General features: G+C 25.1%; 1 protein-coding gene across 3 annotated transcripts; it reads left to right on the top strand.

Annotated features, from left to right (window-relative positions):
- The first annotated feature begins 421 nt into the window (after positions 1–421).
- On the top strand, positions 422–12,199 carry LOC126907136 (chaoptin). Of its 3 annotated transcripts, none has more exons than XM_050688226.1 (17): positions 422–441; positions 3,016–3,304; positions 3,361–3,531; positions 5,254–5,527; positions 5,669–5,882; positions 6,242–6,657; positions 6,724–6,943; positions 7,010–7,234; positions 7,320–7,616; positions 7,690–7,800; positions 7,863–8,366; positions 9,796–9,990; positions 10,148–10,432; positions 10,495–10,620; positions 10,679–10,795; positions 11,322–11,557; positions 11,638–12,199. In XM_050688226.1, exons 2-17 carry the CDS (start codon positions 3,022–3,024, stop codon positions 11,921–11,923), a joined length of 3,960 nt encoding a protein of 1,319 aa, XP_050544183.1. In that variant the 5' UTR covers positions 422–441; positions 3,016–3,021; the 3' UTR covers positions 11,924–12,199. The 3 variants fall into 3 exon arrangements, with proteins under 3 accessions (XP_050544183.1, XP_050544182.1, XP_050544186.1); XM_050688225.1 differs by lacking the exon at positions 422–441 and adding an exon at positions 1,479–1,810 and having other exon boundaries at positions 11,638–12,198; XM_050688229.1 differs by lacking the exon at positions 422–441 and adding an exon at positions 2,881–2,904.
- Positions 12,200–13,729: the final 1,530 nt, after the last annotated feature.

Genomic DNA, 13,729 nt, shown 5'->3' with positions numbered 1-13,729 from the left:
TATATATACATATATTCATATATTAAACTTATAAATCATGAAATTTGTAATCAAAATATAAATAACGAAATAGGAGATCATGTAGCTTTTGGAATAATCCACCAATTTTTTAAAATTAAACACTACCGACAGATTTGCATCGAAGTGTTTTTTATGATAGTGATTTTAATCACTGTCAGATATCATCTATACTGGATCCAACTATGCCACGTCTCCACTGTGTTGGGTTTTTTGTTATTTTGTAGTTGGTCAAAATCAGTATAATGTGCATGATTATATAAATTTGTTATATGTTTAGTGATTACCTAGTTAAAATGAACTAAAGGTTATTATTTATTGACTATAGAAGTCTTACAACTTATTATATATTTATGTAACAACTTCATTCAAGCGAAATAGAACACGTACAGAGAAGTTAATTTTTTTTCTAAAAATACATAAGTAAGTATTTTGTGAAGTGTTAGCCGTTNTAATTTTTTTTCTAAAAATACATAAGTAAGTATTTTGTGAAGTGTTAGCCGTTATACTGTATGCTTATGTTTGCGTCCTGGAATATAACTTCCAATTGTATCGAGGGCCCCCATAGTCCACACTGAAAAAACCATCGGTAAAATAAACAAATTCATTATTAAAATATATACAATACAATTTTTGTTAAATTGATTTTTTATAAATTAAATAAATTTATTTAAAAAAATATATCATTAGATGTAAATTGAAAATAATTTATGGTTTTACTAAGGTGTTTTTTCATTACGTGGGTGCTTATATTAAAAAATATGTGAGGGCACCCCGCAATTGTTGGAAAACAGGATGGACCAGACCGACATAGTGTAAAATGTTTAAAACATTTGTAAATAAATAAGTTTATTTGCTTTAACGTGTTTTGATAAATCCAAATAGAAAAATGCATATTAGTAATTTTACTTTCATTAAATTATACATGTTGTTATTCTTATTATTAGTTAGAAAAAATATTCACATAATTTTCGAGAATATTCTTTGATTATTAATTAATATTGATGAATAATTTTAATTTACTTTCATAAAAGTTTTTTAAGCATTCATTAATGTTGTTGCATGGGAACTATAGATGCTTAATCCGCTATAGAAAATTTGTAATTATCCAAATAAACTATATTTTTGGTTGGGTTGAAAAATAAATCATTTGACGGAGAACCCCTACTAAGTTTATCCTCAGACTTATAAAATAGAGCATGAGACTATAGCTCCCTGAAAACTTTTTTTGAGCTACTCCGATGTCAATTAAACAGTTTCTACATAAAGTTAACATTGAAGACTGCATTTCACTTAGATAGAGTTTGAAATATATACTTATCAGGAAAACAACTTGTCATTTGATATAACGTAGAACATGAATCCACCTACTATAGACAGGTCAATTAGGTTAATTAAACGTTCTAATTATAGTATTATACAAGCGTATCTTTTTAAATACACATCATAGGCTAACATTTATTTTATACTCAATAACGTCATGAACATTTAACAGAAAGCGACTGGTTTTTTTACCACTTTTGCTACATAGTCACCAAGTATTAGAACAGAGTAGATTGACACCGCCACTGTTAAATAATCCTATTCGAATTGGCCGTTCAGAGAAAACTTTCAAATGCTCGCGAGTTATTTTTTCATTCGCAATAAGAGGATTTCATTCAAACGAATAGTATGTGTTCGGTTGTGTGTTTATAAAAATTGCCGTTTAAACTTTATTAATTCATTACAATAGTTAATTGAAATCAGAAAAATGTTTAGATGAAATGTAAAAAAAAAAATTTTTATGAATATGGTAAGTTTTGAAATTTTTTATTCATAATGAAATCTTAAGTATATTTTTTAAAACTTGCGTGATATTAATAGATAATTTTATATAACCTTTTTAATAGAATAAAGACAGTGTTTAATTCAGACATTTTCTCCAAAGAACCTGTAAAGCATTAAAAGCCTCAAAAAAAATTTTTTTTGTTCATAATTTTCTAAAATTGCTATAAATAAAAATTGATGAGCAAAACTAGATCTTGAACTAAATAATTGACTAAAAATCACTATATATTTTAAAATTAGCTAAGTTGTCAGAGGGACTAGAACCCCTTCTGAAGTTACCTAGATTTAACATTTAATAAAGGTTAGAAAAAAATATCTATAATTTTAATATTTAATCGTTTTTCTAAGATAATAAATAAAATAAATAAATAGAGTAAAGACCCTTTGTAACGTTTTTTGAGTAGGAACTGTCTTTATTAATCAACTAATTTATTACGTGACTTAATAACCTCATTCATATATATGTTTTAATTGTTATCAATTATCTTCAAGGATTGTAAAACATAAAGTAATACTTCCTGCTTTTTATTGTAGGTTAAAAATTTATGTTGTCTTTTTCACATAATATATTTTTTATAAAAAACTGTAACATATGAAGTTTATTATTTTTATAATATTATTATGTATTTTTTATTAAGTGAAATATCCCTCCATCCAACAGATACTTACATTTAAGTATATTGAATCTACGGTTAATACTATAGAACTTAAATTAATTAATTTTAATCAAGACCATGAACCCGAATTTATCTCGGGTGTTTTAAATATTTTATTTTGAAATTTTTGTTACATTGGATTGGGATTTTTTTTTATTTGGTAATTTATAGTATATTTATTTGGCATTCATTTGAACTAAATTTGTATTGGTATTTTGATAATTTAAGTTTTAATCCCTATTTTAAACACAATATAATAGAACATAACTTATAAAAATGTAGTGCTAAATGAATGAATTTAATAACTGTTTATAACATTCTAAATCATTTTACAGAGCGATTGACTAACTATGCCTCACAAGGCATATAGTTGTGATATATAGTTAAGCAATAACCTTGTATAGTAAATATTAATATGCATATTACTTTATTGACTTAAATAATTTAGAAAATAAAAATTATTCTGTATTATTTTGATACAGTTTTATGTATAATAAAAATGATATTATTTCAGACAGTAATGACGTTTATACATATGGGATATGCGCTTATGATGTTCACATTCTTGTTAATGATATGGTTTTCAAGTATAAAAGCCGAAAATTTTTTGCAAGACAAACAACCGTGTACATTTAATCCCTTGTGTTCGTGCACAAAATCTTATGACAGTTTAGGAGTAGTACACTGTGATGATATTTACTTCCCTAGGATACCACTAGCGATTAATAGGTCTAGACTATCAACCCTACATCTTCGTAACAATGACTTAGATGAAATTGAACCCTATTTTCTTGTCAATACAGGTATTAAATTTTATTGAAATGAAAAAGATAAATTATACTTTGTATGTTTTTTTTAGGCTTGTATAAAATCACCATACAGGACAATCCGTTAACAGATTTGCACGAAGAGTCGTTGTACGGCTTAGAACATTCACTATGGGAACTTGAATTAGTAAATACTCGTCTCAATACTGTGCCAAGTCGAGCTATACGAATTTTACAAAAACTAAAGATTCTTAATTTATCAGGTATTACTATATATTAATAAACAGTTATATGGAGAGATGATAGGTGACTCACCCCTTTTAGTCAGTGTCATTTTAAATAGTGTAGTAAAAAATATTTAGCATTTTATCTCTAGTATGTTTCGTTATAATTACATACAAATCTGACGTTTAATAAAAAATTATTGTCATTTTAAAATTTAGAAGAAATATTGATTTTTCCATTTTCGACAGCTACATAATTTTAAATACTGTACTAAGTTTCTAAAATTAAAGAGATTTTTTTCCATTTTTAAGCGCTGACGGAATCAATTACATTAAAATAATCATTTTTGACGTATAGATCATTAAAATCTGCTTATTGCAAACTGCTACTGACAATGATTTTTACTGAATCGGCAAACGTTCGTCGTATTCATTTTTTAATAAAATTGTCAATTTAAGCTGATTCAAATATTAAAACTAATTTTTTCGACTTAAAAGAAAAAAAAATTGAATTAGTTTAACTTTATGTTCTATGTCAATTAGTTTTATATAATATTCATGAAAATCAGTGTACCTCATTATAAGGTATATTAAAATAAATTAAAATACAAAACCCAAAATTTTAACACAAAAATAGCATATTTTTTAACTATAGCAACCAGTTGCATATAGATGATAAGTCGTCGAGACAAAAATTTTTTTTTGAACTTATAGTACATAATTTTATCTTTATTTTAACATATGTTTGAAACTTGGAGTATTTCAGGAATATTTTCAAAACTTCAGTTGAATAAGTTAAATTTTTGTGCAGAAGTTGCTATTTTGAATCCCCCATGTGGGCAGATAAAGGGTCAGATATTCAAAAAATTTATATCAAATGAAAGGAAAATATCTAAGATTGTAATATAATAAAGAGTTATTTTAATTTGTTCATTTTTCAATAAGTTATGGCAATTTTTAGAAAAAAAAATGTCGAAATTATTTGGGGGATTTTCATTATTTACGAGGAACGAGGACAAAATTTTTAATTTTTGAGGGTAATGTCTTCAATTAGATACGATTTGTGATCTAATGACATATTGTTGAGAAAAATCGGTCCAGTGAGAATTGAAAAAAATTAGTGACAGACACCCAAAAAAATTAAACACATCATGAGAAAATTAATACTTTCACAGCTTCGATGCGAAGCTAAAAGTCAAATATTTCAACAATTACAAATTAAAAATTATTGAAATTGATTTAATGTATTTAACTGAATTTTAACTTTTTAACGCACTAATGATTCCCCAGTTTTTCCTAAATGCACAACTGTAAAAGTTATTTAAACATTTTACCCGAATTAAGTTCAGCTCTGCAAAAATAAAAATGTTGTGTATAAAAAGATTTTTAAGATAAAAAACTTAGACAATAAAAAAAAAACTTGGCATTTAATTATTTTTTTAGTGCAGTGATGAGTTTTTATGAATATGTCAATATTTTATGTACAACCTATAAAAAATGTAATAAAAATAAGTTATTAAATTAGAAAATTGTACATTTTAATTAGTTATTAAAGTTAACATAGTTAAATTAATATTTATTTAGTTAAGTCAATAAAACATAAATTAATTTTGTAAATTTGATTATATAATTTTTAACTTTTTATTTATTGATACCTAACCGCCATTTAATAATATAACTTATCAATTATAATAATTATAAGTTTAATTGAAAAAGATAAGTTTAAAATTATTTTAAATAAATATTTTATTACTTTTTTAGGAAATCAAATATCAGAAATTAAGACTGGAGATTGGAATGGATTAGATAATTCGCTGAAAATATTGAAACTAACTGATAATGCAATTACATTCATTGGACCTAGGGCTTTTGACGGTCTTATGTCACTAGAAGTACTAGATTTGTCAGGAAATATGATATCAGAAATACATGTTAATGCTTTTCAAAGCGGCCCATTAAAGTTGTATAGATTAAACTTGGCTGATAATTTATTAAAGTTTATTCCCTACGTTCATCTATCTTCGTCTGAAATGAAGTAAATCAATAAATAAATGTATTTGTATATTTAATATTAAATTAAATAAGTTTTTTTAACACATAAAACTTAAATATTTATTTGTTTATACGCTTTTTTTGTACACAAAATTACAGCGCCTGAAAATTTGAATGTTTTTAGATTTTTAAAATATTTGGATGTTAGTTATAACTTAATAGAAAGTACCAGAGGACCATCAGTAACAATGGCATCTAAAGGAGGACGGCGTAAATTTTTTCTTGATGAACTACATTTAGAATATAATCATATAAAAATTTTAGAATACCAGAGTCTCCAGAATTTTGAAGCTATTAATAAAACTTATTTCGATGGAAATCCAATCACACATATACAGGTACTAATTAATAATTAATATTGAAGGTTTAGTGCAAAAATGTTAAGTGTTTTTTTGACGAAATTAGATTAATTATAGAATATTATTAATCTTATAAGAAAATTTGATGTGTATAATTTGGAAAGTAAATATTACATAATTGAGTCACTAGATTGTAATAAATAAAGGATTATGCATAAAAGATAATTGAAAAAAAATTTCAAAGTGTTCTTTTGATATAAGGCAAAATTGCACTTCACTATTTTTTTATACTAAATCATAGATATATTAGTGGTGTTTTATTATTTTAGTTGATTATTTAATCATTTAATTAATGGAGGTTATTAAAGTATACATTTCAGTAACAAATATTTTTTCAGGATGGAGCTTTTCAAAGTACGAAAATTCGAGAATTGTACATTGTTGACTGTGAAATTTACAATGTATCTCTAGATGCATTTAAGGGTTTAGAAACTTGTCTACAAACTTTAGATGTGTCTCATAATAATATAACTGAGTTTCCCGTTAGAAAATTACAACAAAATTTCAATATGTTACTAAAATTGGGTTTGAAAGATAATAAAATGAAAAATTTGTACCTTGTTTCAAAAGATACATCTGACAAGATTGTCAAATCAGATGAAAAAAAAAGCCCAAATGATAGGTTTAAATCCCACAACGACGATAAGAAACTAATTTTTAAAAATACAGATGAAAACAAAGATTTCCTTTCTCTACAAGATTTTGATTTTTCTGGCTGGAAAAATGGGCCTCTTCAAATGAACACAATTAACGGGTATAATATAATATAGATAAGGGGACATGTATTTAATATGGTTTCAAAATATTTGTGTTATTTTAGTTTTAAATATGTTCGTCGGCTCTCGTTATCACGGTTGTATACATCGTCGTTAACATCGGACATGTTTCAGAATTTTACGATTGATATGGATGAGTTACAAATAACTGGTTCAGAATTAAAAGCTATTAAAGCTCATGCTTTTAAACATATTCATGGTCTTAAATATCTAGATCTTTCAGATAACACAATAAATCTTTTAGAATCGGAAGCATTTAAAGAGGTTAAAATTATACAAACAATTTTAGTAAAAAAATAAAATAAAGTAAATGATATTTTAATTTCGTAGGTTGGCCATTCATTACAATACCTTAAAATGTCTCACGCTTTTTCACCATCATTTAAACCATTTCCAGGGGATGCATTTCGTTATCTATCTAATCTCAAATATTTAGATTTAAGTAATAATCATTTGCAACAGCTTCGCGAGTCCACTTTTCATGCTCAAATTAATTTGAGGACATTAAATTTGCAAGATTGTATGATTGACTCTTTACCAATTGGGACTTTTCAAGTGAGTTCAATTATGAAAATTAAATAAATAATTATTTACTTTATTTTTTTTCATTCTTATTTACAAAACTACTTTACTTTTTTAGAGCGAAATAAATGGCTTTTTAGAAGAATTATATTTATCATCAAATTCATTAAAGAAGATTCAAGAAAACACCTTTGATAGTTTGCCATCTCTTAGTAAAATACATTTAGATGAAAATCGAATTACTCGTATAGAAAAACACGCGTTTGCTAACTTAGAAAGTTTACGATGGCTAATTTTAAGAGGGAATATAATTGAAAAATTATTCAGCGAAGCTTTCCAAAATTTACCAAATTTGCAAGAACTGGATTTAGCTTATAATAGTATTCAAAATATGGATTTTTCATTCTTAGATCAGGTAAATTTATTAATAAAACAAATGAAATTATTCAAGATTTATTTTACTTTATTTTTAATATAAAATTATTTAGGTGGGAATGCTGTCATATTTTCGTTTGAATGTCAGTCATAATCAAATGTCTAAACTACATGTTAACTCAAACTTTTCCAAGAAAGAATCTTTTATTCAATCAAATATTAGAGTAAATATAATGCACCGACTGTCAGCAGAATTGAAGTTTATTGATTATATTTGGTTTATTAGGTTTTAGATATATCATATAATAACATAAAAGATATAGAGGATAGATACTTCTCTCCTATGGAATCCAGTTTAAGTCATTTGCATATGTCGTACAACATAATTTCACAAGTATCCAGAAACATTTTTGGAAATTTGTATAATCTAATATGGTTGGATTTAGGTCATAATCGTATTGTTGAAATAGGATTTGATACTTTTAAAAGCTCAAAAAAATTGCAAGTAATTTTAATGAACCATAACCGTTTGCACGATGTGCCCAATGATTTGTTCAAAGGGTTTAGCGAATTAAGAATTGTTGATTTTTCCTACAATAAAATTCGAGTGTTGCCAGATATGTTTTTTTCGGAGAACAGTTTAGAAGTATTAAAATTAGCACACAATGAATTATCTCGCATGCCTGTTTTGTCATTTGCTGTACATTCTGCTGCTGTTATATGTGATATGGATCTATCATATAACATGATAACAGCGCTACCAGTTTTTGAAATGTTTTCACGATTCAAAGTAAGATAAAATAATAAACTTTTGTATTAATATATTCGTATTTAATTTTATTAAAAACATATTAATGTTATGACTTGTTATGATTCTCGTATTTAATAAGTCTCACTAATAGCTGACTAAATACTATATAGTCGTTATAACAAAGTACTAGAATGCGGTTTGTTCAATAAAACGACGATCGTGTATTTTGTGAAATTTATCAAATAAACATATTTTAAAAAATATTATATATTTTACAAATAGAGCAATATAATTTTGATATTATAAGTAAAATATAATTTTACAAGATTAATTTACGTTGTATTATAACTTTATACTAGGTAGGTCAAATGAACAATGCTAATAAATTAATATATTCTATAGTACTTTAAACTGTCAAAGTATTTAGCTCAACTATTAAAATAGAGTACACGAATCCCAGTTATAACGGAAAATTCTTAGACCAACGCCGTATTTTGACAATGGTTAGAAACGAGATAATATCGAAGTCCCAGTTCAAAACTGTAACAACTCAAAAATTTAAATTTTAAAGTAAAGAATTTCCACGTTAACTCCAATGTCAAATTTAATTAAAAAAATATCCTCTTTTAGAAAACATCTGTGCTAGATTGAATTGAATTTAAACTGAAAATAATGAATAATGAACTATAACTTAGAAATCAAAACTCAAAATCTAAATAATTTGAGTTGTTGCAGTTTTGAACTGAGACGTCGATGTAAATAATAATGATTGTGTGGCGGTAAAATAATTTTACCACGAGAGCTGTGTTTTGTTTTGTTTCATTTGTACTACTATGTATATTGTGAACTTTTAAGTATACATAAATGTCTTATTCGTTTATGATTCGCGTTAGTGTATGACTAACATAAATAATGGTTAAAACATTATAGTTCATTGTTGATTGGTTTTGGGTTTAGAGCTAAACCTAACCTAACTTCCTTTTAGGGGAGTGACATTTTTTTGGAGAAAATTTTATTAACATAAAATTTTGGAAGTTATTAACAATTTAAAGTAATCACTGGAGGTGAAGAGTGGATGTTGCTATTTTTATAACTAAACATTTCCTGGTCGTACTCTTTCTCTCACTTAGATATAAATATGTCAATAACTTCCGAAATACTGGTCCAAAAGTTGTTATCGACCAGTCATTTTCTTAATTAGATCATTATCTATAATAATTATTATTAAATAAGCTAGTTAACTAGGGGTGTTGCACATTGAAAAATTAAAGGTGACACCTTTATAAGAGATGAACATAAAAAAAATTATGATTGAAAATTGATGAAACATTGAACTAAAAAAGCGAAAAAAATTATTAATGTTATTTTTACTTTTTGAATAATTAAATAGTTTGTGATAATTGAATCACTCTGCATATATGAATTTTGAACTAATTTTATTCTAAATAAAACTATTATTTTGGTTTAGTCTTTAAAAAAATTGAATTTGGCTGGTAATCGTTTGATACGTCTGGAAGATTCCAATTTTGCAGCATTATCTCATCTTAGATATTTAGATCTAAGTAGCAATAACGATTTAGTTTTTGAAAACAAAGGCCGAACATTCCTTGGTTTAGATCAGACACTTAAATATCTTAGATTAAAAAACATTTCATTGATAAATGTGAGTATCTACTAAGAGTAATTTATTAAACTTTCTGTAAATTTATTAACTATTTATGATTTATAATTCATCTATAATAGAAAATAATTAACAATAATTTTATTTTTATAGCTAACAATAGCAACTTACATTTTCTTTTTGTTTTTTTTAATAATAGATACCAGAACTTCCATTGCCGTCACTTGTACATCTTGATTTATCAAGAAATCAAATAGCATCAATATCATCCGAAAAAGCTTCAAATTTAAGTTCATTACAACACTTGGATTTAAGCAACAATGAACTTATTGGTTTTCCACCGATCGTCATGAGCTTACCGCAACTCAATAGTCTTAATTTAGCCAATAATCATATCTATGACATTAACAACAATAGTTTGACAATGGGAGTTCAAAAATTAATTACGTTAGATATTAGTTATTTGCCGCTAATGTCATTCGAGGTTAGTTATTAAATAAACCAATGTAATATAATGATAGTTCACAAGATTATTATTATTTTTAGACTGGAGCTTTAAACAAAATGATATCTCTAAGAACATTAGTAATTAGTACATTTGTAGCTGTCAAAGATTTCAACGTAGCATCTTGTATTGGTGATATTCATACAATAAGAAATTTAAACTTAAAAGTAACTTACTAATTTTATTGAAAATATTCTTTATTTTTAAATGGAATTATAATTTAAGGTTGATAAAGTCTCACGAATAGGAAAAGAATTCAATGGTTTGCTTCCGTATAAGTTACGAAATATTACAATTAGTGGTAAAGCTTTACACTTGTTGTCATCTGACACATTATTACAGGTAAAATAGATTAAAGTTATAAATAAATAAATTGCATTTATTTATTTCAAAAATAAAAAAGGCGTCTTGATTTTGATTTTAAAGCGATATGGTTTCTGACACACATAGAAACACTACTTTTGTGGGCAAAAAAAAAAGGAAAGAATATTTAAAAGATTACATAATTTGAAATTTCGTAATACATTTGTGATTTCATCTAAAGTAATCATTTTGAATCAATGAGCCCATAGATTTTAATTTATCGACGTAGTTTTTTCAACATAATTCTTTATTTTCAGTAAAAATGTATTTTTTACACGAGTTTGTATTGTTTATAAATTTTATTGTTTCATGAGTTGATTTAGAACATTTACCATTTTAAGTAAAAACTTATTTCTTATTTATATGTATTTTATTTAGTACAATTACTGTGTAAAATAGTAAGTTTAAAAATAAATAAAAAAATATTTGTCCGTATAATGAGACCCATTTTTGCTTAAAAGCAAGTATTGCATAAATTAATAATAATTATAAAATACATTTTCAGGGAATGCAATATCCGAGTTTAAGTTTGACAATTTACAACACTAGCTTAGAATCTATATCAGCTGATTTTTTTCATAATATGGGTACTGTTAGGAATATCAGTCTTGATATTCGTAATAATTCTTTGAAATCATTTGGGAATCCATCGACAAATAATTTGCCAAAACAACACAGAGAAACATTTTTAACTGCTCTAAAAGTATCTGGGAATCCATGGGTTTGTGATTGTAAAATCGGGTAAATAATATTTTTTAATGAAAGAAAAAAAACTTTAAACCGTTATTTCTAGAATTTTATTAATTATTGGTTTATTATAGCTGGATGGAAGTTTGGCATAGAAAAAAACGGCAATATTTGTGTACTGATGAATTGCCTTCTTCGACAAATCGATTAAGAGAAATTGATTATTATTCTATGAGCAAATCTAATTGTCTTATAAACGATGAAGACTTGGAGGTTGCCATGTGTGCAGATAGAAAAAAATCTTTGGCAGACGCTTTTAAATCTGATATTGAATGTGGATGGGGAGCTGCTGGCACATGTCGAGCTCATTTAATAGTTATTGTTATAGCCCTAGTTTTATATGCAATGGCTAATAATTAAATTAATTTATATATTCATATCAAATATACTCCTCTAATTGAGAATAAATTACATAGTGATAAATCAAAATTAGTTCAATTAGAAAAACGTATTTATCTAAAACTAAAATTATTTTAATTTCAACGCGATTTTATGTTGAAAAAGTTGCCAAAAAGAAAAAGATTTTTGTTTTTTTGTTTTAAACTTATGCTTATTTTATTTTATAAGAAAAATTCATTTAGATATCACAAAAAATTACTTTAAGATAATAATACGCTATTTTTGATGTATTACATTAGATGTAATATAAGATAATTTAATTAAATTAAGTAATTTGTTATGATTGAATATGAATAAAAATAAATTTATACATATTAAGCTTTACATTGTATTGTACTATTAAACAGGAGTCAATTTAAAACTAAGGAATCAAAAATAATTTTTTGTATTTGAGTTGTGCATTTTCATACATTTTCTAGGTAAGTTTTAAAAACTACACAAATTATTACACATAAATATGGTCGTGATAAATATTTTTTAAAATGTATTTAATGTATAAATTTATTAATACATTAATTTAATTATACTAATAAAATTTCGCGTATTTAGGCAAAAGTAATTTAGCTCATTTTTTTTTAGTACGCGTATCTGTTAGGTTACAAATTAAAAACATGTATGACTTTATTTTTTAAACGGAATTTTTAAAGACTATGAGTAGTACTTATACACGTGTGTCCAATAGATACTACATGGGAAATGAATACTGTCTAAGATTAAATAGAAATTAACTAGTGCAGAGTTTTTGTTTCTATAAAATTATTAAAAAAGTATTTATATATGAAGGATTAAGTTTAAAATTATACATTAGATTTACGTATCTTTATTATAAAATATATAATTTATGCTTCTAATTGTTATTAATTTGTTGTATTATTTCTTATTTTAATTAACTATTATGAAATTTAAATTGTACATCAATACGATGCAGAATAAACCATCTTATTTAATTTTATAAATATTGATATTTTTGTGACTTAAAATAATCGGACATAATATAATTAAAATTATAGGCTTTCGATTTTTCTGGCTTACTATGACATGAAATATAGAACTAATTGTAACTATTACTTCTTTTTTAATGTTATAAATTTGTATTTATTTTATATCTATTGCGCCTTACTTATTATGAAATATGCGAACAGATATTAAGCAAAAATATAGAAAATTCTGTTTGACAGGCATTTCCAAAGCACTTAAATGAATTTATTATCAGCTGGTTTATTGTACTAATGATTTTTTATGGTATATAATGTTATTAATATTTTATGTGTCAGATCAGTTGAAATAATATACGTTTAAAAAGACAAGTTCATATTACAAACAGTATGAAACAGTGTGAAGTAGGCTCCCTTAAGAGTAGAACCTATTGTTCGTTATATTACATGTGCGGCAAATATTGATAAATAAATGCACACTTCTATTTAATTAATGTTTATGGAATTTTAATAAACAGTAAAAGTATATTAGGAAATGATTTATTAAAAGTTAACCATTGTGTATAGCTAATTTTAATTAAAATTCTATTAAAAGAAATATGTTATTATTATATGTGCAGATTTTCTATCTGTACATACGTTATATTTTTAAAATAAGACGAACAAGATTAAAAAAAAAAAAATGTACAAATATCACTTTTAAAATAACAACGGTCAAAATGCCGCCCTAAGAATATGGAAAACATTCTGTTACAGTACCTATATTTGTTGATTATTTAAGTTTTATAATATTTTTAGAATATTAATGATGATAAATTATTTAGAAAAATTT

Source organism: Daktulosphaira vitifoliae, unplaced genomic scaffold, assembly GCF_025091365.1.
Source record: "Daktulosphaira vitifoliae isolate Bord-2020 unplaced genomic scaffold, ASM2509136v1 Scaffold_5, whole genome shotgun sequence".
NCBI lineage: Eukaryota > Metazoa > Arthropoda > Insecta > Hemiptera > Phylloxeridae > Daktulosphaira > Daktulosphaira vitifoliae.
Note: the sequence above shows the minus strand (reverse complement) of the source record. Positions and strands in the feature narration are given on the sequence as shown.

Excerpts from the sequence above, each read along its gene's own strand:
- LOC126907136 (XM_050688225.1), top strand. Across the intron at positions 5,883-6,241 it reads ATCCAATCACACATATACAG|GATGGAGCTTTTCAAAGTAC; the intron begins GTACTAATTAAT and ends ATATTTTTTCAG. Across the intron at positions 7,801-7,862 it reads TTATTCAATCAAATATTAGA|GTTTTAGATATATCATATAA; the intron begins GTAAATATAATG and ends TTGGTTTATTAG.